Genomic DNA, 24,996 nt, shown 5'->3' on the forward strand with positions numbered 1-24,996 from the left:
GCTTATAAATGTTGTGTAAATAAATATAAAACAATTCTACTAAAACCTCAACAATCTTTGAAATTAAAGTTTGTTACTGTCTTTGAGTGATATCACATTTGTTAAGAGTAAAAATAAATATATAATTTTTTGTAAAATATTTCCAATATTCATCATACTTAAAACAAATTCTCAGCTGAGATTCTTATAATTTGTCCCTATATAGTTACATGTTTGCATGTTCTTGTTATTATGAACCACAAACAAACATTATTTGGATCAAAGCAGATAACACTATGAATGTAGCACTATTACATTTAGAAAACAAAAATCAGTAACCACAAAATATGGATATCAACCAAATGTTTTCATTTTAAAACCTTTCTTCATACTTAGATTCCAAAATAATTCAATACATGTTTATTGAATTGAATATTAAATATTTCTAGATGGAAAAGAGTATTCATAATTTTTATATGCAATTGTCCATAAGCAGAAGAGTAATAGTTAAGAAAAACTACTTAAATATTGATATTTAGTCAAATAAATGTACTCCTTACAATACACAAGATGGAACATGTGTTTTTATCATATGGGATTTTGTTAAAACCATACTGTGGCCATAAATATGTTAAAATTTATCTTTTATAATACATTTCTTTGTGTTAGCTAAAATTGTAACACATTTAATTTGACTCATAATTGTCAGACAAATGGTTATCATAATACAATGTAAGAGTAAATCAAATATTTGAAGTAGATCATTTCAATTTGCTGCTTTTTACCTACATAACCAGTACCATATTCAAGAGAAAAATAAAAATGTTCGTGGAAAACGATAGTTTCTTATCACTTGTGACAACAAAAAATTGTTGTTCTGATTATGGAATACCTAGTATGAAAGATAAGGTGACATTTAAAAGTTTGTCTTTGTATTAAAATATTATTTACATGCACATTAATACTAATATTAAAAGATGTACAAGTAGATATTATATAATAGAAAAAAGTATCTCAATTAGTATTAAAAATTAATCAGAAGACTGGAATTTATACAGTTCTTAATGCAAATTAAATGGTTTTAGCAATCATTCAAATGATTGATACCACCGTTTCCAGTAGAACTTGAAGAATTTCAATAATGAATGACGAATTGTAAACAAAAAATACTTTGCAACTTACTAAATCACATTTTTAATACTTAGTCATAATTTCCACTTACCTTGAATTGAATTTGAATCAATTTCTCTTCATCTCATTTCAATATGATGAGGGGTTATGAAGCACAATTAAGTATTTGTATCAATAAAAGAGCGCTCCCTGATATATATTAAACAACAATGGTTTAAAAATATGTACAAAAATAGAACTGTTACTGTTTTAACAATGTGATTTTCAAAGAAAATCTATAAAAAGAATGTTTATAGTTGTTTCTGTGAATTGTGAATTACTTAAAATAGTAATTGTTGATATAAGCAGAGTAAAAACTTGAAATCCACTTTAAAATCCCGAAAATTAGAAAAATCAATCAGATAAATTAGCCACAACAATTTTTGTTCAACGAAGATAAAATGACAACTAATCTTTCAACTTGAAGTAGTCAAAAGTGTCACAGACTAACATAATCCAAGTTCGCTACGTTTGTTCGGTGTCAAACTTCATTTCAATAAAAGTACAATTTTGGTATAGCATATGTTTCGTGCATCAAAACCATAGACACAAAATTTTTCATAGATATGATGAAAGGCAATTATTGGAACAATTTCAAAAAAACTTTGAAAAGTGGTTAGTTCAATTCAGCTATGGAGGGTAGAGGTAAGGAAAACAGTCTTGTATGTATGGGGGATTAGTCGAAAAAGTGTCCAGCTGTAAACAGCAAATTATAGTACGAAAACTTATCAAAATAGCGCTAGTGTAGCAAGTGAAAATGATATGAATTTAGTAGTTATGTATTTTATGTACAATTTTCGATGCCCTGTCTTCAAGGAGCCAGATTCTCATATATTTGAATTCATCCAACCTCTTTAAGAGCATTGCATTAAATGTTATGGTGACGTTTACAAACATATTTATGTTTCTTGAAATCATCCTAAATTTTGTTTTTTGGTATTCATAATTAAGTCCATTGATTTGCTCTGTTCTCTTATCTTGTTGTAGGTCAATAATATTATCAGTGAATGGGATGGTATCGTCCGCATAACGGATATTGTTAATGGACGTCCCATTAACTTTGATTCTCATTTCTATATCCTCTAGGGCCTCTTGGAAAATTGCTCTGGAATATGAATTGAATAAGATTGGAGACAGCACGCATCCTTGTCGCACCCCCCTTTTGATCTATATGTTGTCGGACATATTGTTGTCTAGTTTTATTTGAGATGTTTGATTCCAGTATGGGGTTTCAATGCATCAGATGTCTTTCTGATCTATATCGAGCCTTTTGAGGATCTGCATTAGTTTGTGGTGCTATGAAACAGGCAAACGTCATTTCCTTAGTTATAGCAGTCCTGGGCAAACACTTGTGTTGCGACTATTGCCTCTCTTGTGTCATTTTACATCAACAGTGATAAAATGTATCGTAATAGAAGGTAATCCAGTTGATTTAATAAAGATGCATTGTCATCTATCATTTTAGCGAAGCTTCATCAAGTTTACAATGATTTTTTCATTTGCCACTATAGAAAGTGGCATACAGGTACATATGCAAAACATTATCATCGTTTGGTAAATATACTGTTCGTGACATTCCCGTATGTATGATATGGAAATGTCTTTATCAGATACTGCCCTTTTAACAAAATTAAACTCTACCACGTCAGTATTACATACATTTATTTGGATTGGTAGTGATTGAGTGGGTTATTTATATTGACATAACAAAGAAACAAGACAATTTTTTTCATAAATTTTATTTTTTCACATTGTCTATACACTTAGTCCAGCGATGCTCTAAACTTTTAAACCTTCTAAATAACAGTTGCCATCTTTCTCCTCAAAATAGGCATCATAAAAATCTCACCTATAAATTAGACTTTTACGATTTAGAAACAAGAAAAAGTCGCTGGGACTAGATCTGATTAATGAACTGGGTAGTAAACTAATTTGAAGTGCCATTCGTAAATAGATCACCAAAGTGTGAAAAGGTGCGTTGTCATGGTGGAAAAGCACTTTATTTTATGCAAATGCAGTCGTATTTTTACAATTTCATTCTCTACCTTACAAATATCTAATACTCTCTGTTACTGGTTTATCTTGTTGAATATAGTAGAGAAATGCGATTTTATGGCCATTTCAGAAAACGGTCACCATAAAAGATGGAAGGCAATTGAGTTATTCTTATAGCCCCTTTAAATTAATAGGATGTTGCTCCTTTTTTGTTACTAAAAATTGATTAGTTATTATTTATAAAATAACCAAAAAATATAATGATTCAAGTGAACTACTACCCTCAGACTTGTATTGTATTTAGAATAATTTAGTAATAAGCTTGTGAATCAATTTTTTCAATTATTCCATGGTTGACTGAAAACTTTTCTACCTAAGAAAGAAACAAGACATTATACTTTTTCCAGAACAGTCGCCATCACTTTTTTGGTCAATGCAACACTTTTTCTGTTTGTTAAGAATCAATGAGCAGTAAATCACTTTTAAAACTCATTAAAAGGCTTTCTCATATAATTTTCCCAAATCATTATTCAAATAAATTAGATTTAGAAACATTTGTTCCATTCATAATGAATAATCATAAAATCTTCAATTTCTATGTCTAATTCTTTGGAAACAATTTATAATGGTTATAAAAATATTTTCTTGTAAAAAATATTTATTGAATAACATATTGCAACATTCAACGTAATTATATAAAATTTTTTCTAAAAGCTATATTACTAATAAGTAACCCGCTGGAAAATATTTCACAATTTAAAAGTAAGATATGAATATAGGAATAAAAGAAATTTTTGATTAGGAATATCTTTTTATAAAATAATGGTAACACAATTCCCATGAAGCTATAATATTCACTAGCCGATATCTATCAAATAGGGTTTTGTATAAAACTGTTTTACGAGAAGCATCACAAACTTCCTCGCATTGTGTAACGAATTATTGGAGTCTTGGATCTAAAAAAAAATATCAATATATTAATATTATACTTTTTGTTTCATACAGCCTTTTCTTGTATCATCTATTACAAAAACAAAGTGCACAACCGCGTCTGTCTGTCATTTTACTAAAAAGCTATTGAACAAATTTTCATACAGTTCTCATTGAGATTGTAGAAGGTTTAGGTATGTATATATATATATATATATATATATATATATATATAGATATATACTAGGGTTGGAAAAAAAGTGAAACGTTTGGGAGCTTTCATCAAAAACGTTGCCTAATCCCTTTTAGATACAACAAAACAATGCCTGTATCTTTCTTGGAAAGTTTACTATACCCATTCTATGTAAGTTATTATAATCTTTTACATTATATACTTTTAATGAATATCTTGAAAATGGCAATATAACGTTACCACTAATGCAGTGTATACTACACCATCAAATACTCATTAGAACATTAACAACACCTTTAGGATAAGGTGATTTGAGCAGTCCAGTTACTATCAAAATATTATCCATTGCAACTTCTTATAAGTACGTTTTCAGTTTCAGACAAAGGAGATTGAACCTTATATATTTCTTAATGGTAATGGATACATGAATCAACTGCTAGATTATCTCTGAGCATCATAACATAATATTACATATACTTGATTGCAAGCAATTTTACAAGTAATATTAAAACTGAAATAATTACTGACAGCAAGTAAGTGAAATTTTTGAATAAACAGAAATATAAATAAACAGTACTCAGAAACATATTGTAAATGCCATAGGGAAAGTAGATTGTTGGAAAGAATTGACTACTCTTAATAAAAGTACTGAGCACACTGTTTACACTACCACTACACCAACACTCACAATTACACTGTCTGGCGCGCGTTTCGATAACCAAGTTCAGTCTCTGAACACGATAACTTGGTTATCGAAACGTGCGAATGACAGAGTAATTGTAAATTCCGGTGTAGTGGTAATGTAAACAGTGTATTCAGTATGAATATCACAAACGATTCCATAAATTCCAACTTAGTCCTAATAAAAGTATCCGTAAATGTTGATTGTGAATAAACAAGTCAAAATTTAGGGAGACGGCTCGAAAATGCAACGTTTTAGTACACCTTTTTTATTCACTTTCTTTTAAATTCAAACTATTAACCAATAGAAAGGGTGAACTAAACGATGTACGTCCTCTATTGGAAAAATGTAATTCACTTATAAGACACCAAGCGAGACTGTGCTTGGTGTGAATGTATAAAGAAATAATTTGTTAATTTTATTATTGCGCGCTTTGTTTATTGTAATTTACAGACATAGTTAGAATACAGTGAATAAACTGGTACATTTTGTATACATAATCAGAAATAAAACAATAAAAGAGCCTGACCTGTTTCAAAGCAACTTCAGCACATTCTTTTATCTTTCCATGAGATTGATTGAAATCCATTGTCATCAAAATTTTAACACATTCTGAGTTGCCACCAGGTTGTCCTACTCGAGAGGGAGCATTAGGAAATTTTCTAATTACTTGTGGCTCTCCTTTCATTTCAGGTAATTGAGCCAATACATATCCTAAAACAAATGAGTATATGAAAAAATGGTTATACAGCTTTTTATATATATATATATATATTCACCTGCTATGGCTCGACATAAAAATTTGAAATCCATAGAAATGTTGGCTTGCTTGGTAAGACCTATTGCATTGAGCAATCCTCTCCCCCATTTACTAGGACCCTTTTCGTCTGAGAACTGTAAAAGGATTTGTGAAAATTTGTATAAAACTGCACCGCAATACGGCTCATCTATTTCGGCGTGTTGTAAGACTAGCATAAGAAATCCACACCATATCAGCGGCATCTTTGGTTCTGTTCCTTCACTGGAATATACTGACTAAAAAAGACTATTTAAATGTATTCACTATCTTACCTAATTTTAACATTTATTATCCAGTCTAAGCACATATTCAATAAAATTTCAGTGTTGTTATGTTTGGAAATCAGCTGCACGAAAATTGCATTTAAAGCTAATATGCAGCCCTTATTCACGGCTAATTGTTGTAATTCTTTTTGTTTGGGTGCTAATATATTCAAAAGCTCTCCGATTTCCCGCCAGGTTGGTTGAAAATCATCAGAAACTGCAAATGAAAATTAAATTTAAGTTTATTAAGATGAAACTTTTCATAGATATCATCCCAACTTAAATAACAGTTTGTACTAATGTTTGCTTCAAATCGAAAGACAAATGTATAATAGAAGAGACATAAATTTACAGTATTTATTACATCCAGGATATCTTCATTATGAAATAATGAATGAGCAAGGAACAAGACTTGGAGCTGTAGTATAATAGTTTTTATTTCAGAAGATTTTCAAGAGGTGCAGATTTTTATGATCGTTTGATATTATTCGCGTGAATTAGTAAAAGTTGAATGAATCTATTAAGAACAGAAAACCGTGACAATCTACAGTGCCCCAATTTGATAAACGGTAGTTTGTTAGTAAAGCTACTTCGATGTAGATGTACTATAGATAAGCAACTGAATTAATTATCATATGACAGATTGGCTCTTTGTGGCTATTGTATTTTGGAAGTACTTGAATGAGATTTTTAATCTTTCTCTACACACAATAGTGTCTTAGGACCTTATCAAATAACTACATTCAAAACAAAGATTTCTGATACAAAATGACCAAATTGTATAAATTTAGCATAATTTTCTTACATAACCATATATATAGTTGTATTATGGGATGTTGGTCGGGTTTATAATTTTAGAAACAATTTTCCTACATTTAATTTATAAGTAATTTATTTTGTTAGAATATGATTAAGTTTTTAGTCCATATTTTTTATGACATAAAAAATCGATAACTCCCGACTCCAAAAACGAAAACCATGTACAAGAACTAGACTATTTAATTGAAGAGTAATCGAATACTGAAGAACCCTTCATCCAATAGAATAAAGCTATAAATTTAAACATCTAAAAAGAAGAACCAATATTAATCAGGAAACGAGTTGTGCGGAGACCATAGTTCAAATTATGGTGTGAATTGTGCTGAATAATTGAATGAAAAATTTTTGTTGGTATTTTCAACTGACAGTACATTTTTATTTATATAAGTGAGGTCTTTGTGCCAAAACTTATACCAAAATTATTCTAATAATAATAGGGAGATCTATTAGAGACTAGTGTGTATTCTGCAGAACTATTTATGTGTGTGCAACGACGGTTGAAGATAAGTGAAACAAAAGAAGAGGTACAACTGAATGGCCAGCACAATTTCAAGATCTATCTTACGGCATATTAGGATTATCTTAAATTATAGAATGAATTAGTTATAAACGAAATAATTTTCATGTTTTCTTTTAGTATTGAGCTAATTTTCAATTTTAGTATACAGTATAGAGATAATTTTAGAGAACCTTTCAATTTTGATTATAAGCCTATCCTCAATAATCAGAATATTCAATGAAATAGACTAAACTGGAAGTATTAACATTTTGCTATTTTACTAGAGCTAAATATTTGAGGGAAAAAATTACTGTACCATAACACTTACCAGTATTCACAAAGTAGCTATTAATTGTAACTTCCAAAAGATCTGCAAGTATATCTAATTCCATAACTGCAGTACCTAGAGTTGTCAGTAAACTCCTGATAATCAACCCATTTCCAGGTTTATTTTCAATCCATTTTATGAAACTATTCAAAACTATCACTTTCACTTGATCTATATTCGAGCAGCACAATAGTTCTTTCAACAGCAACGACATCTCTTGTTCTGTAGTTACCATATGTTCAAGATCATTGAGTTGTCGATTTATTAACAAAAATATATCTTGTTCTTTGCGAGAAATGTTATTTTTGTTTCGATTGGCGTAAACAGAGAGTAATTTTACATTGGTTTTAACATAGATCAGTCTTTTGTTTAATGTTTCTGATGACATAGTCGATTGTTGTCCATTGCACATAGAAACTATCTTTAGAAAACTAAAAAATTATAAAGTTTCTTTATTTATTATATTATATTTATTATACATCGATTGACCAATAAACCTCATTATTGAATTTTTGACCTTTATTTCAAATGATCTGATTATACGAAATTAGAAACAGCAATTAGTGTGATTCTTACCGTAAAATTCTATAATCTATATCTAAAGGATCATTTTTGAAGATCACAGACGAATCACAGCTCATAACAAGCCAGTCTAAGACGTATTGGTAAAAGGAAGCATCTAGAATGGTCCAGTCAAAATTTTCTGCTTGTACCAATATTGATTTAGCTTGTTCACAATGGTTTTTCCTCACATTAGGTTCATTGCAAAGTTTTACAATTAAATTTATAAAGCATTGATAAACGCGAATTCTGAGTTGAATTGGAGCACTCTGCAAATTATTCAACCAGTTCGTCCAAGGAACGGCCATGAAGATGTGTCCTAAGAAAGCATGACAGTCTGGTAAGTACTGATCAATCACCTAAAAGAATTGGAATAATTTATAAAGATAAACCTAGTATAGATAGTAGAATATTTACCTTTAACATAAATTCCACATCCACTACAGACGGCCAAAAGTTGTGCCAAGGAAATGTCAGAAAAGTATTATGCACAGAAATTAGAATGTGTTCTTTTACAGATTTGTGAGCATAACAGGTAACGTACCATTGCCAAATGTAACTTAAAATACTGCTGGAAGCTAAAATAAAGAATATATATGTGAAATAATAAATATGGTGATGGCATAAGTAGTTCCTTTGCCTAATAGCATTACAGCCCAATGTAGACCACATGATCTCTACAATCTGCCTTTCTTATTTCTTCATGATAACTAAATGGTTTTTGATTTCATCTAAATCCATGTAAACCCTACTCTTATTTTTGTGTTATAAGACAGGTGCTCATGATTTTCGTTGGCATATATTCCAACTTTTAACGTGACCATCAGATTCAGTACGATTTGAAGAATTTGATGACATCTTTCTATGTAATATATCATATTATTATATGTAATGGGTTGGTCTTTATTCTAATGAATCCATAAATTTTTCTCATAACTTGCCATTTTGCCTGAATTTTTCTTTTAATTCTTCTGTGAGTGACCATATGTTATTACAGGTCTTATAATAAATTTGTTAATTCTATTATAGATTATGTTACTCTGTGGTTTGCGAAATCCGCTTTGCATCTGTTTGCATTGTTCAGCAAATACAGCTCAAATTTTTTGATAGAATTAATTTATTCCAAAGTACAAAAAATCATCATTTTTGTTGTTATAGTTATGTACTGAGTGTTTCCTCGACAATTTTGACTATATTCTATAACTGAGCATAATTAGTGGAAAATAACTATTTTTTTGTCTTTTATTGTTCCTCGAGCACAATCTGATATAAATAAATATTACTTTCAGACATATTTTCACTTTTATATCACATTTATATCACCTATCAAAATATAACAACATAAATCAGCACGAATAGCTATTAAATGTGGATTTGATCATTAGTATGATTTTATAAATAGTATAATTTACCTGGTAATGTATGTATAACAAATGATATACATTCTCTAAATGAATTTAGAATTTTTTGAGCGAACTGAGTATCTGCTGGTATCCATGGTAGTAGTACGGATCTATCATCTGCAAGCTGTTGAATCCAAGAAGCCATATTGTCTTTAAGATTTTGCATGGAATATGGTACTAACCAAGGAGTAAACATATCCCTTATAAAGGGCCAAATTTTTTCGCACAATCTGTCACCTAATAGACCTACAACATTTTTGAAACAATATCTAAAATAGTGTTTCAATTGATAAGGCAACAAAATTATTCAATTGGTTTCCATATGATAAGATGACATACCACTAATAGTTATTTGTTTTTAGTTTTAATAGTTGAAAACCTACAGGTTGAGATGAAAAAATCGTCTCATACTGCTTGAATTATAATTTAAATATATTGTAATAGGACTAGTTAATTTGGATGAATTATTATTCAAATATTAGTATATAACTATGTTTAAGTTCAATTCTTGATCAAATTGAGAACATTTTACAAATTGGTTACATGAAATTATTAATTAGATAATCTAATCTTACCTTGATGTACATTTATCATACTAACAATTATTCCATGTCCGATAATACCCATAAATAACATGTAAACATCCATGTAACTACGACATTTTGGATACAGACCGTAGATTCCGTATTGAAGACGTTCTTGTGTAAAATGCCTGGCAAGATGTTCGGCGGTTTCTAAGAGTTCTTGATGTTGGAGTATATTTTGATGTTGAGCATAATTTCGAAGTTGATCCCTACAAAATAGCTTTCAATGTACACTTTTAGAACAACGTTTATTTGTGAAAAAATAATACCTTAATGGAGTTTGAAGGTTCAAAACAACAGGTTGTGCTAAAAAATTTAACATGCTCATCCAAACGGAGATTGAAACAAGGTTCGTTTCGGGATTTCCGCTACTAGACTTCAAGAGTTGCATCAGAATCTCACCGTAATGTTCCGGAAATTGATATTCGAAAATCGTTAGTAAATGTTTTTCATAAAGACAATGAAGAGTTAAGGCTTCGAAAGGTGGATTGAATCCTAACGTAGTTAAAGCTTGCATCACAGACTGAATGAATTGTGATCGTTGACTTATTCTCGGAGATTTTTGACGTAACCAATTGTCTATTTCAAACTAAGAATATTTAAAGATTACAAAATGGTTTCATACGAAATTTTTTTATAAAATATTCACCTTTGAAAGAAGTGCGAATGCAACGTCGTATTTTTGCCCTATCTCCTTACAGATTGTCGAATACATTAAAAGTAAATTGGAAGTTCCAACATTACATGGAGAAAAATGGGGAGCGAGATATTCTCCCAAATTCGAGTCCTGCAATATTTTTTGTAACAATCTTGGCATCTCATATTCAACACCGCAAATATGGGACTACAAAATAAAAAATTAAATATGAGAAATAGAAATATCATTTCTCGATGAACATTTATAGAAAATAGGAAAATTCTCTACATAAACTTACTTGTCCGAGTTTTTCTAAACACATTGAAAATAGAGTTTTGGTAGGTGGATACGAGTTCGTTTCTTCATTTATTAATGAAAGGATATAGTAGAAAAGTTCCACGCCAAGTTCGGCAGTTGCAGGATTACATGAAAGTTGAGATTGTAAATCTCTGCAAATAAAAAATAATTTTTGATTGAATTTATAACCTCAACAAACATTTACTACTGTTTTTAACCAGTATAAAAATCCAAACTCATTTCAAAGTTAAAAATATGATAAGTATTTCAAGTTATAATTTTTAATTTAGAATTTTTATAAGTTGTAAATGATTTTATATTTATTATTACATATAATAAAAAATAGTTTTTAAAGTTGATGAAACTATGTGTAATGGTTAGGTCACTATTCATTCAAAAGTTCAAAGAATACATCTTGAGACATTTATTTTTATCCAAATTATAGATTAAACTTTTTATATTTCTATTCTCAACATTAGACAAGTATATAAAATTACTTCCTTATTCTTATAGAGAAAAGTAGTAGATTTGTTCTCTTGTGTGAAAACCAACATTGTCCTCATTATTTTTTACAAAATCTCTGTAAACTCTCAGCATACAGAGACCTGAAAGCCTTTCTTCAGAAATGGTTGACCTTAACTGGGTTTATACTCAACAAAGGGTGCTGAAAGATTTTTCAATGGTTGTTTTAGTAGGATGTAAACATAAAAACATTTTTAACACTTTTTTAAGAAGAGCTGACGTGGTTATCTATTAAATTAGCAAGTTCAAGCTGTTCGAGGTCAATTTTGTCTCTTTGGAGCTAACCATCCACATTTCTCATTTTGTGAGATCATTTCTGTGTAAATTTGTATTTTCTTTGTATTTGGGGAACACAATGAATGTGACAGATTTTTTTTTGGAGTACAAGCTCCTTTTCATCCAGATCTTTTATGTTCCCTCTTTAATAGTTTCCAACCCTTATTTCATTTTATCCACAGTTGTCAGTTTGGAATATAGCTGAAATCGAGAACTCAACCAATACACCACTATACCATCAACAGCGTCATCTACGCAACTTGGACCATAGTTGAGGGCTTCCTGGCATCCCAGGTTTCTTTAGATAAGTTCTCATAATATCTGATGTATTCAAGTCTAAGTTATTTTTAATTTATAACTGTTTTATTATCGATGCGCTCTTGGAAACCCAGTTAATACAAATTTTGTTACTTTTAGTTTTATTTTGTTTCAATAATTTAATTATTTCATAGGTGTTTCCAGATTTTTAACTTTCGTTTCGTTGAAAAGCTGATGGGGTCCAATTTAATAATAATTGTTCACCCCATTTAAGAACCTTCTCTATTTCAGGCTGGATACCACTTCTTGAGGAAGAGTCTACGATCGGGAACTTCAAGATTATACCGCCGTACTGTGTAATTGTGAATTTGGTGCTGTATAAATATATGGTACGTTCAGTATGAATGTTGACAGTTTCAGAAATTTCTATTCAGATCTACAAATCCAAATCAAACAATATGTAACTTCTAATTATTTTCAAAAATAAACTTTCAATAGCAAAATATTTATGTAATTTTTACTTACTTAATAGTTCTCTGTATTGTAACAGAAGCAGAGCACAAGTTAGTAGAAGAAAGTTGTAATGCATTTCCCAATAACGATTCATAAGTATTCCTATTAGCCTGTATCTGATGATCAATTCTCTCATTAATTCTAGCCTCTTGCATTTCTAAGATAATCTCAGCAGCTCCGGAGCAGTAAACAGTCTGATTTCTACCTTTACAAGGTACTTTCTTCTTAACCCTATTCAGCACAGATCGGTACAATTGTGGTACCAATTCTTTATAAGCACTATCTAACGCCTTTTGTTCAGATAATTTCAAAATATGATTATGAGCGCATTGTTTTAATATCTTGAAACATTGTTCCAACGATTTGAACATTTCGTCTTTGTTACCGAATTCAACGTTGGGTACTACAGGAGCTGAAAGGGTTATGCTTGGAGCCGGTTTGGGTTTGTCATAAGAAGCAAGACGTCGCAGTATTCTTTCTATAGGGTCTTCGCTTTCTACTCTACTTCCAGCATTCAGTAAAGGTTTGTTTACGTTGGTTTTTTCACGAAAATTATTCACGCGCCAAATACGAATGTGGTTTTGTTGTTCTTGATTCAGTTGATCTATGTCGAGGAATTCTATCCATGGTAACTAGTAATTAGAAAAATATGTATTAGTCTCATGATATGAGATAGTACAACAAAAAAGTAAATGGATTGTTCAGTTTTATATATTTTGATATGTTTCAAGACAATGGTGGGAAAACTTCGGAGAAAATCTGAAAATTTAAATAGCAAATACAACAAATAATGAAGAAAACAGTTCAAGAATATTTGCCTTTTTTTGGGTCGAGTTTGTTAAGCTTAAAACTTTTGATTTTAATAAAGTCTTCTTATAGAATAACCCCATTGGTATTTTGAAATTAGTACTGTTTTTGTGAATATTCTATATAGCATATACAAAGGAAATGAGTAATTCTGTTCTTTTGAAATAGTGACAATGCAAATTGTCTCACTAGAGATTCACTAAGATTTCAGTTGTGGATGAACAGACAAAAGTGAAATTTATAGCATTCATCACACTAACCATAGGCAATGCCACAATTGTTTTAGTGTATGTAATTTAGTTGATAAAATGTAAAAATTATAATATAAATTGAGTTATTTAACTTTGGAATAACTAGAAAACTTTATGCAATTCCTTGATAGATGGTGTGATATTGATACCAGGTTTTATACAACTGATATAAAATATATCAATATATTTTTAGATAAACTAAAGTAAATTCATTTCAGTTGTGGTAATATTAATAAGAGGGAAATTAGTCATTGGTGAAATATGATCCAATATTTGTTCAATAATTGCAGTTTCAGACAGCATAACTTTCCAGTCTCTAATTAACACACAAGTTAATTTTCTTAAGCTTATTTTTTTCCACATAGCACAAATTGGAATCAGAAATTTAAATCTAATACATCGTTCGAACAAACTTTCACAGTGATTACACAGAGTTAAAATGCAGCAAAAATTTATTTACCATTTCTCCTTGCATTATCCTAACCAAAAATTTAGATTCGTATTGTGGCGGTAGGTTTAATAAAAATACGTTATTTTCTTGAAGTCTCGGTTCTTCCAACCACAATGAAAAAGCTTTAAAAATACCATGTGTTTTCTCATAAAAAATGTTTTTATTCAAATCCGTATTGTCTTCATCTTTAACGTCTATCTTATTTCTGAAATAATCAACAGTTTCTTGTAATCTTCTTTTTATCTTTTTGAAGAAGGTGAAGTTCACCAAACCATCAAAGAACTTCTCCCCCACACAAGATTTTTCTACAATACTTGGATTTGGAATTCGTGCTAGGTATAGACTAAAGAATTTCTGCCAAAGAAGCGGTAATAGCGGATGATCTAATGGGGTATCTAGAGCCTGTTGAGCCCAACGGTAAATACACAAATATCCTGAAGTGAATGATGGTAGTTTTAAAGAGCTTGATGCTTTCTAAAAAAATATAAAAATATACATTATTCCATCTGAAAGAGAACAAATGTTAATAGGAGAACAAAAAATCCCAGAGAGCAACTGAAGTCAATAATGACTATATAACAGACCATATTTTCGGCGATAAGTACAATTTATTTTGATTGTGAATAATCGAGATTTAAAAAGTTTCGTCTAATCATTGATTCAACTGATCCAGCTAAGCAAGGGCAAAATTCGAAAGATCACTGAACATCTAACTGGACACAGTCATCTAAGACACCATCTCCATTCTGTAGACATCACAGACGATCCAGAATGCCCCATGAGGGAGGAAGAGACTGAAGACCACTTCCTCACTTAGTTCCCAGCGTACATTTGCCAAGTTTACTTAGGCAAGCCTTACAGTTTGCCTAGTGACGTTGGAAAGTTCAAGCTAAGGTGCCTTATTAGCTTTTCAAAGAATATCAGTCTAGTATGAAGTGTGGCACGACGGGACTATCAGAAGGCCTATGTATGCAATGGTTTATGACGTTATAACTATATAAGATGTTTCATTACTAAATACTCAAAGAAATTATGTAATATGACATTTCATATATATACTTTGAATTAAATAGTTAACAACAATTTTACCCACGGAAAATTATTCAATTCACCTTAATGGCCTGATCGACGTTTACTTTTCCTTTCTGTTTACTTAATTGTATTAATATATTGTTCCAAAGTCCTGTTCTGTGTTCTCGTTCTTCATGCTCGACTGAAATGACAATATAAGCTAGCCAAGTGTAAGTTGAAAGAGAGTTTGATATCAAGCTAGTACTTGAATTATTGCTAGATACCCATTTGAATAAAGAACTTATTGTACCAGTGTTTTCTTGTGGTGTTCCACTCTGAAAATAATAAGAAAAAAATAATTCTAATATTTTGAGTATATATTATGATTCAATTGAATTCAACTGATTTTAAGAAAATTATAAAGATGCTGAAATAAAATCTACACAACAGATTGGGTAAAATTAGAAGAAGTAATCGTTGTACAAATGGATCAAAATTTAGAATGATGAAATATTTTTTATGTATCGGCTTATTAAAGAAAATTTTTAAAAATATACAACAGTATACAAATTTAATTAGGTTAACATAGTCAGGTGATTTGAGAATTTCCACCGGGTGGTGGAGTGTCCAACTCTTTTATTATAGGTGAGTGCTGCTGATATTCAATGGGTAATTTTTTATGGATAAAGCTTTGTTGCAGTAAATGCACAAGTTGGTCTGATGCCATTAGAGACTTTATTATTGTCAAATTTACTCAGTCACATCGACAATGGAGATATATAGATATCAAACTTCTCGTTTTATTGGATAAATCACAACCATAGCAAAAATTTACAAGTTATTTACCTGGGATTGAGTTCTCAATATATCAAAAACAGCATCTACTGCATCCCAATGTTGGAACGCCGTCCTTATAATAACATCCAAAAGATACATTATTCCCATGTCCTTATTCCATCCAGGTATGGAAATCAACGAGTTACACCATAACCTTACTAAACATCTTGGGCTTTCCAAGTTATAGTAACCAAAATTCATGATTTGGGTTTCCACCATATTACCGAATTGCTGTAAAACCGTGTTTTGTGCATACACTAAACTTTTAGCCATTGAAATGTACCCCCTGTCGGCGTTGAGTATATTCATCAAAATTTCTTGGAATTTTTCTAAATTTATAATGCATTCTTGTGAATTTATAAATAACGGTACGATAACGTAAAGAACGAAGAGTACTGCTTCATGTTTTTGTTGAGATTGAAGATAAAGCAGTAACGGAAGTCCCTTTGTACAAATTAGAGGTACCATATGACCCAAGGAAGTCATTAAAAGCGTTACAAAGATAGCTAAGCAGTTTTGTTCTCTTACACCTGTAAATATATTTCAATAATCAAATCTCAATGTCTGTAAAATAGTTTAATAGTCATTCATTAGCCAATAACTATATGACAACGAAAAATGTTGCAATTTAATTTGTACTACTTTTGTTGAAACCCTCAAGTTATGATATGTATGCAAAGGAAATCAATTAATAAAATTAGATGTCACATGCTTTACATAAGCAGATATGTCAAAAAAAAACAAACTTGAGTTTTGAGATGCTCTTTTTTATTTTAAAAGGTGTGTACAGAGACTCTATCATTGTTAACCAGCATGTTATGTTAGTAGCATGAGCATATAGCTCAAACAGCAGTGATTCAGAAATTGTATATTTAAATGAAATAAAACAAATTTCTTTAATTTCTTATACCTTTCGATATGTTTATGCTTCTAAATGTTCTTGATTTTAGGTCTATTCTTATTTAAAATTGGCTTCTCTTATAATTTTTTAAAGACACATGAAAATTTGACGTTTCAACTTCTTTCAGACTTCTTTCAAAATATTTTCATCTGTCTTGAAAAAATTATAAAAGAAAATAATTTTAAATCAGGAGAGACCTGAAATCTAGAACATTTAAAGGCATAAAATAAATTTAGATCCACTATTAAAGTATAGGAAATAACTTGAACTTACAATGGAATAGGAATGGATCTCAAAAGGGGCATTGAGAGAAACAAATCAATTATTAAAATTTCTGTGTCAAATAAAATGAACTATAGCTTAGAATCAGATCAAACAAATAATTGGAGATACAAAATTTTATTGGAAGCTATTATCATCATATACACAAACAGCTATTTGATAAAGACATGCAGAGTACTATTAAGGAGGATTGAAGAGGAAAAAACATCGTTAAAACAGTATGTGGAGGAGATCAAAAGCTATTATGATATCCCATAAATATTTTCTAAGAGGCAGAAGACTATGAGTAGACATTATTTTTTTATTGTAATTAGCACTACCTTTCATTAGTACATCATGACGTTCCATCTCCGGAACTTTACCGATTTCTTCAAAAGCTTTATCGCTTATGTGCAGTTTGAGCCTCAAAATAGTTTGCCATGACCAATTTTCTATTGCTGGTTCTTTAAGAAAGGCTTGCACAACCAAAATCGCTACGTCACAATGGATTTCATAAGGGATTGCATCCCAGTTTAATCTAGCAAGTATCATTCTTGATAGTTTGTTTTCAAAACTTGAAGTCGGATTGTTCAGTAACAATCTAAAAATAGATATTTTTTAGAGCTATTTAAAATACATTTTTTTTCAGAGCTATTTGAAAAAGTCGCGAATATTAACCTTGATATCATATCCAAATCATTTTCAGTGATTTTCCAAACAGATAAGGGTAATTCTTCATAGAGATATAAGGAGAAAGGTCCTATTTTATCAATGTTATCCTTCACTTCTTTCAAAATATTAGACAGTAAGTGAGGATATTTTGAAGTAATATGAGTAAGTAAAATGCGTGTCGATTTTGAACAGTTTTCTTGTGTTGATTCACTTATGAAACCAACCTACAAAATTAATTGTTAATATGTTTGAATAAAACCTATTATCATAATCTTACTTTTAATAAGTCTAAAGTAGCGGAGAAAATGAAATCCATATCAGTGCTGTTTCTAGCTAGAGCCATATTAGCAAAAGTATTTAATAAATAATATACCTCAGCGTCTTCTAAGCTGCTTAGTTTTTCATCAAATTGCCCCCTTAACTCGGTCTCCCATATTTTCTCATTATAATTATCAATAATGAGTGGATTTAAAATATCTTTAGCTTGTGTATCAACAGTATGTAAAAAATAAAATATTTTCCATAATGTTTTTAAAGATACCATGTTGTATGGGATAACTGCTAAAAATTGCCATGCACCTAATTTTTGGGAAGAGTAGAGATAGTATATGGCACGAAGGAAGAAAGAATCGTATTCTACTTGAAGACGTTCCAACATGGCTTGATCATCTATTCGTTGAACCTGTACATAAATATTTTATTAATTATACCATAACATTTACAAAAATAGCATCAAATGATCCATAAATGGTATAAGAAATAATAAATATCTATTAAAGTGCTATTATCAAAGAACATCAGAAGGGACAATAGATATGTTACACTCACTACAAATAGAAGACAAGGCACAGTGTATCCTATCAGGACAGAAAAGAATAGATTTTTTTAAAATTACAAAAAAAGCAAACATCAGTCACCAAAATACCATCTATCTATTTGACTGCATATATCTTCAAGAAAGAATAATAGGGTTTAATATTTAGATTATAATCAATACTCTACAATCGCAGGAAGTCTATTGTAGAACAACAGCATAATATACCCCACTATTATTGATTAAAATAGCTTGGAACCCAAGATCCTATCTTTGATTTTCATAAGATGAATATAATCAGGATTTTAGAAGAACCAAACCAACCTAACCAAACATTCACAAATGATCTCAACAAATCAAAATAGCTAGCTGTAAGGCGCCTAAAAAGTATACAAATAAAATGAGAAATTAGAAAGAGATATTGACAATTGGTTGCTCACAAAAAGGGTAGTATCTGACTGGAAAAACCTACAAAAAGACGTTAATTGAAAAAGTTCTCTTAGCTTCAGGTATTATTAGTATCTCAAAATTTTTTACTCAACCTATTTAATCATTATTGTGCCTAGAATAGATACCATATACCATCTATTTCATAAAGTTCTAGATATGTCATCACAAAAAGAAATCAAGGTGACAAAAATGACTCAAAAGTGGAATTCATAACCATTAAGTGATTATTCTAATTATAAGTTGTTTTATTTGTTTGGTAAAGTTTTGACAACAAATATTGTTTTACTATACAAGTCCGTTAATATAATTTATTATTTTGTATACTGTCTCTAATTTGAAAAAATATATATTCACTTATTATAAAATAATTTCAGATTGTAGATTGTCGTTTGTACTCTACACTTATACCTAGAAGAAATTTTGTACAAGATTCTGCATCTCATTGTTCTGTTTCCAAAATAACTAGACTTCTTCAAAAGGAGGCATTTTTGGGGGGGTTTTAGTTCTGCTCCTTCGAGATACTTGAGCCTTTTGATCAAAATGATAGGACATTCACAAAGTCTACTTTGCTGTCTCTATGGCTTCTTCCAGTAATAGTGTGATTCTGATTGTTTAGCCATCCATTCATTTGTTATTGATGTTGCATCTCATGGGACCTCAGTAGGTCTCTGGTCCAAAATATAGTCTTTTTTGGCAAGGTTGTCTACTACCTCAGTGCCTGATAGTCACATTAGGTCACATACCTGTTAACTAGTGTTTTTAGAATTTATTCACAATCCCACGCGAGCTAGGACGTGCACTCACTAGCCTTCAGGACCTTCAAGGTGCTTTTTAGAGATTTATATCGAAACATTCCTGAGCATAAATGTTTATTACTACTGATTCCACTTGAAAAATAGTAATTGATTTTCTCAGTGGTATGAGAGCTTATATTTTGGTCCAAAAATGCCCACTCCAGCTACTTGTGCTAGCTTCAAACCATCTATATACCTTAGAGATGCATTCTGAGATTGCAGAAGCATTTTATTTACCCATGATTAGCAATCATTGATAACCAATTCAAATGAGATATCTGTGTCCGTCATGCTATGCATTTGGTTAATTAGTTTTCAACCCTTATCAATTCTAGAATTCTAAGGTGACCTGTTGGACTCCCTGACATTAATTTTTCTGTTTGGATTAGCCTGTGGGGGAAGGAATGCCTCTTTTCTCATTTTAAGGTGAAGGGGAGACAGGATAAATAGTTTTATAGAGATTATCACTATAATTAATTATCATGTCATTATTAAAATTTTTAAACTTATTACTTGTTCTCAATTAAACATATCAAAATTCATATTTGCCAATATTTTGTAAAAGCTGGCAAGTTAGATAATGATTTGTGGGAGATACTATTCAAATATCAATAATACAATATTCAACAATATATTTTTCTTGCAATATTTGACATCACTTACCTTTAAAAACTGTTCCCACTGATCTGTGGCATATTGCACGACATGACGGATGAACCTACTCAATCTTTTAGAAAATTGATTGTATCTAGGTTGATCGTAAGTTTGAATACCTTTGTGTAATATTCTTAATACAACTGTAGAAAAAGCAAGATACCTTAAAATATGGTTTTCCGTTATAGCTTCTGAGTCATAAGTATCCTGAAATGTTTAGTAGTTAAACATAAAATTGTTAAACGGACAAACTCTCACCTTGAGATTTTTTTGTCTTATAATCAATATATTCCTGAATAAATCATCTAAAGGCAGTTGATTTAGCAATGCCACTAGATCGTTTTCTTTAAGCTGCTGTATAGGAGAATCATCATCTTCTTCCCCATCAGAATCTACCATTACCCAATAAGCTTCAGCTGCCGTTTCATTTTTATGAGTCAGATCCTCCAGAAAAATTTCCCTGCTGTGAACTGGCGTCAAAACGGCCGCGAGTATAGTGAGAACGTGATTTATTTGAAAATTTGCAAATGGAGAGTTAGAACTGTTAATTTCTACTGGACTTTGAATAAATGAAGATGCCCATTGTCCAACTCCAGCAGGACATCTGAAAATTCACATAATTCGGAGATTTCATTGAGTTTTTACAAATAATTATTACCTTAGCACATGGTTTAATATAAAAAGGTGATCTTGATATGTGGCTACTCTCAAAAGAACAGCTATTAATTGAGACAACCATAACCTTGTTTCATTAAGGAATTGTAATTCTCTTATCAATTTCCTTTGAAATGAAAATAATATTGATATGCAAATTCTTAATTCACCAAAATAAGGTTTTAAATGTGCTGGTTCTTCTTGAACTGTCAGTGCTACTGGTGCTGTTCTAGGAAGTTGCATAATATTTATACAATTTAATAGAACACCTTGAAGATACAATTCTATCTGCAATAAAAAGATTAAATTAACTCTAAATCAGTTTAATTCCTATAAACCACTTACCTGTAGTCTCAAATCTTCTGCCGAATATGAATAAAGAGTATGGTTTTCATAGGTTAAGTCTTGAACATTACCTAGAATTCTTACTATACTCTGAAAAACAGATCTGTGGAATATACTTTTATTATAAGTATGTGATGCAGATACTGTATTGCCATCTTGGCATTCACCTTTACGCATCACAGTTGCTGATTCAATTGTCCAAAGTTCATTTTGTAGTGACTTATATTCTCTTCTAATTTGTTCTAGCTCTAAAGTATTTCCAGTGATTTTTTCTTGAACTCTCAAATAGTTAATTAGTAATTCATAAAGTGGATGCTGTTTCATAGCTGAACCTTTTAAAAAACATAGAATCATAAGTTTCCAACTTTTTCTAGATCTTCAATAATCTCCTCACCTTTTAATTCTGCACTGACAAATTGATTAATGAAATCGTCTAGTATTTCCAATTCACGGTTATAATAAAGAGCACTCAATTGAGATTCTGTATATGGTTTTATTTCTGCATGAATTGTTGCTTCATCTGATTTGATCTTAGATATAGGACTGTAACTATCCACTAGTTTTGTTTCTGTCAATTTTATATTGCTAGCTATTTTTTTATTTTCACTTAATATCTTTTGTAATTCTGAATTTTCAAAATCATTGGATAAATCTATATAAAAAACCATCATAAGAGCATATATATAAGCGTTTTTGTAGTGGGATTGTGGCAAAATTAAACACCAAAATGTATGAAGGAATTAATTAGTTCTAAGCATCGTTGTTTCTTCTTATTTGATTCAATGTTGTTTAAAATAAGCAACGACATTTAAAACGCCGCAATTCCTAACTAATCAATACTAATAAATACATTGGTTTTCAAAAGCTAGGAAATATATTAGAATTAGTACACTTTGGTGTGTAATGTTGCCAAAACCTCCCACATTACAGTGGACACAGAGCAGCAGAGCAGAGGCGTATAGGGGAGCCCAAAATATGATGATTGGAGGCAATTTGGATCCATGAGGAGTTATAGGTCAAAATAGGTCCCAAAATTTAAAAAAATTGGAACCCTTCAACTTAAAAATACCAGATTTGGTACATTGTTTGAAACTCTTAAGGGCAATAAGTAGTAGAAAGTAGAAGATGATGGAACTATTCTGGGAGATTAGTGGTGACCTAACATAAAATTTTTTCATTCAGAAGTTTTTCAACCATCAGTTGAATATTTTCATACCATAATTCTAAAATTTTTCTACTCTTGAAATTTTTCATAAAGGTTGTCACTCGAATAAACAAAGACATGTTTTCAACAATATTTATTAAAAAATTACAAAAGTTTCAAGAGTTGGCTACGAATTTATAGATTAAATTTGACAATTTGCATTTCAGTTCTTCTAATAATTAAATTGTTATATAGGTGTAAAATTTTGCAATTTCTTCCTGACAGAAACATTTTCTAGTTTTGCAATTTCAACAGCAACAAGAATCAGCATATTCCATATTTATGTCACATTTTATTTTGAATATTGATTATTGCAAGTTTACAATTTTTTAAGAAAACACGATTGAAGACATCACAATCCCAAAACTAAACTACTCATAAGCTAATTAGCAAATATTAATGTCATACCTTCAACTAACTTAATTATAATCTATCAGTTTAAGTGAATTGTCACACTAAAATATATTCAAGTATGTCATTAGATTTGATTTGTTTTTAGCTTATGATTGTGTTTACTGATTAACTTTAAAGTTAAAGAACAGAAAGAAACAAAAATACATAACAATAATAATTGTTTTTTCACAAATAATTAAAAAAATTTCATTGGACTCAATGTAACATCTACCTCCTCTTCTTTTGAGGCTAATTGATGATGGTACTAATTAAAATACAGAACAGTAGGGTGGAAGGGTGGTAGGTGAAATGAGAATCCAGTAAAACAGTTGAGTTTATTACCTATAATGAATTTATTGCAGAGTTCTATTGAAATTTACACTGATAGATTTATATTAAGTTGATTAACGATTGACCATTGATATTGTCATGTTCTGTAAAGTTTTTTCCAGTATTGTGTATAAACTTAGTTATTAACCACAAAATGTAGGTGTTCTTACCCAAATTTGGAGTTTCTTTATTAGTACTTCCACACTTTGAATCTTCTGTATTAATATTTAGGAATTCTTGTGTCTGTTTAACAATGTTTTGGATATTAACATCTTTCTGGGTACTAAAAACTGTGTCATTATTGACTTCGAGTTGTTTCATTTCTTCCAGAGATGATGTAGTACATTCAATAACAGGAATTTCTTCTACTTTACTAGTAGACAAGGCTTCATAGAAATCCTGTTCAGTTTTAAAATTATGCTGAGAATTTTCATTTTTTTCTTTATTTTTCTTCTTTTTCTAAAAAAGTGAACAAATTATGCGATAGTTATTTTATATAACATTCAGTAGGTGTCTGTATAAAAATAGAACGATTATTCGGGGATTTACATATTTGTCTCTACAATAAAAGATCTCCGGAGATTATAACTAGAAATAATAAAAAGTAGGTATGTATTTATTTTTTCAACATATAATTCTAATATAATGGTATTTGAATTATTACGAATTATATTAAAGAATGTGATGTATCTCATTATCAAATTTGTCAAACTATGTAATCAGCTGAAATATCATACCTTTGTTTGTACTTTTTCCTTAGCTAATTCCATTATTTATAAACAAATTTCATCGAGTAGTTGTATAATGATGTTAGGTTAGGTTAATGGAGACCTAATTTAAAAAAACAATAATTTATAAATATAGTTATTTCTCTTAACCATTACTTATACCCATGAACCAAAACTGATCAAAACATTTATATTCTAAGAACTAATAATCAAAACACACAAATGTCATTGTCAAAAATACAAGGTTCAGAAAATAGAAGGACAGGTATAAATATTGACATCTAAAATTAATCTCTTGCGTCTACCCTTACTAGTCTTACCTTGGACTAGACTTTCATGAATGCTTACTATATTCATTACAAGATGGCAGTATGCAAACCAAATTTGGTATATTGAAATAAGCTTTGGTTAGGGAAGGGAGAAGGATATTAGATTTAAATCAATACAATTACAGTTATCATGGACCACAGATTATGATAATGTTATTTGTTCTAACCAAATTGGCGTCGATTGGGGTTCTAACTTCAACTACTAATATGATATCCTTCATAAAATACAGGCAAATTTGAATTTTATTCAAGGCGCGTAATTTGAATTATTTGAAGGTAGTTCATATATACTACTACCTCAAAACTAATGAGTTTCCAAATTTATGTTTTTGTTTATGATATTTCCCAAAATGGCATATTTTCAAAATTAATATCACAAAAGATGAAACTTTGAGAACTATA

At 30.2% G+C, this 24,996-nt stretch overlaps 2 protein-coding genes and 1 long non-coding RNA gene across 5 annotated transcripts in view; 1 reads left to right on the forward strand and 2 right to left on the reverse strand.

Annotated features, from left to right (window-relative positions):
• LOC130443832 (proton-coupled zinc antiporter SLC30A1) overlaps window positions 1-1,597 on the reverse strand; it is a 14,157-nt gene extending 12,560 nt beyond the window's left edge. The window contains exon 1 of the mRNA XM_056778695.1: window positions 1,202-1,597. The gene's annotated coding sequence lies outside the window, so the exon portion shown is untranslated. The remainder of the gene's footprint in view (window positions 1-1,201) is intronic.
• LOC130443833 (uncharacterized) lies at window positions 1,586-12,691 on the forward strand. 3 transcript variants are annotated; one of them, XR_008909890.1, is made up of 3 exons: window positions 1,586-1,794; window positions 4,641-4,800; window positions 12,487-12,691. It is a non-coding gene; the product is annotated as an uncharacterized LOC130443833 (long non-coding RNA). The 3 variants fall into 3 exon arrangements; XR_008909888.1 differs by lacking the exon at window positions 12,487-12,691 and adding an exon at window positions 5,643-8,166; XR_008909889.1 differs by lacking the exons at window positions 1,586-1,794; window positions 12,487-12,691 and adding exons at window positions 2,282-2,567; window positions 5,643-8,166.
• On the reverse strand, window positions 3,785-24,502 carry LOC130443831 (ectopic P granules protein 5 homolog). Its single transcript, XM_056778694.1, has 26 exons — window positions 24,275-24,502; window positions 23,708-23,996; window positions 22,005-22,262; window positions 21,611-21,942; window positions 21,270-21,553; window positions 20,870-21,215; window positions 20,621-20,818; window positions 18,177-18,581; window positions 17,906-18,123; window positions 17,569-17,828; window positions 16,075-16,595; window positions 15,330-15,563; window positions 14,227-14,691; window positions 12,721-13,340; window positions 11,141-11,291; window positions 10,855-11,049; window positions 10,475-10,794; window positions 10,197-10,414; window positions 9,631-9,867; window positions 8,636-8,796; window positions 8,234-8,577; window positions 7,658-8,088; window positions 6,021-6,228; window positions 5,729-5,970; window positions 5,479-5,663; window positions 3,785-4,100 (listed from the first exon to the last, which is right to left on the reverse strand). The coding sequence occupies exons 1-26, from the start codon at window positions 24,305-24,307 to the stop codon at window positions 4,002-4,004; spliced, it is 7,254 nt and encodes a 2,417-aa protein (XP_056634672.1). The 5' UTR covers window positions 24,308-24,502; the 3' UTR covers window positions 3,785-4,001.
• Between the last annotated feature and the right edge of the window lie 494 nt (window positions 24,503-24,996).

Source organism: Diorhabda sublineata, chromosome 5 (assembly GCF_026230105.1).
Source record: "Diorhabda sublineata isolate icDioSubl1.1 chromosome 5, icDioSubl1.1, whole genome shotgun sequence".
Lineage (NCBI taxonomy): Eukaryota > Metazoa > Arthropoda > Insecta > Coleoptera > Chrysomelidae > Diorhabda > Diorhabda sublineata.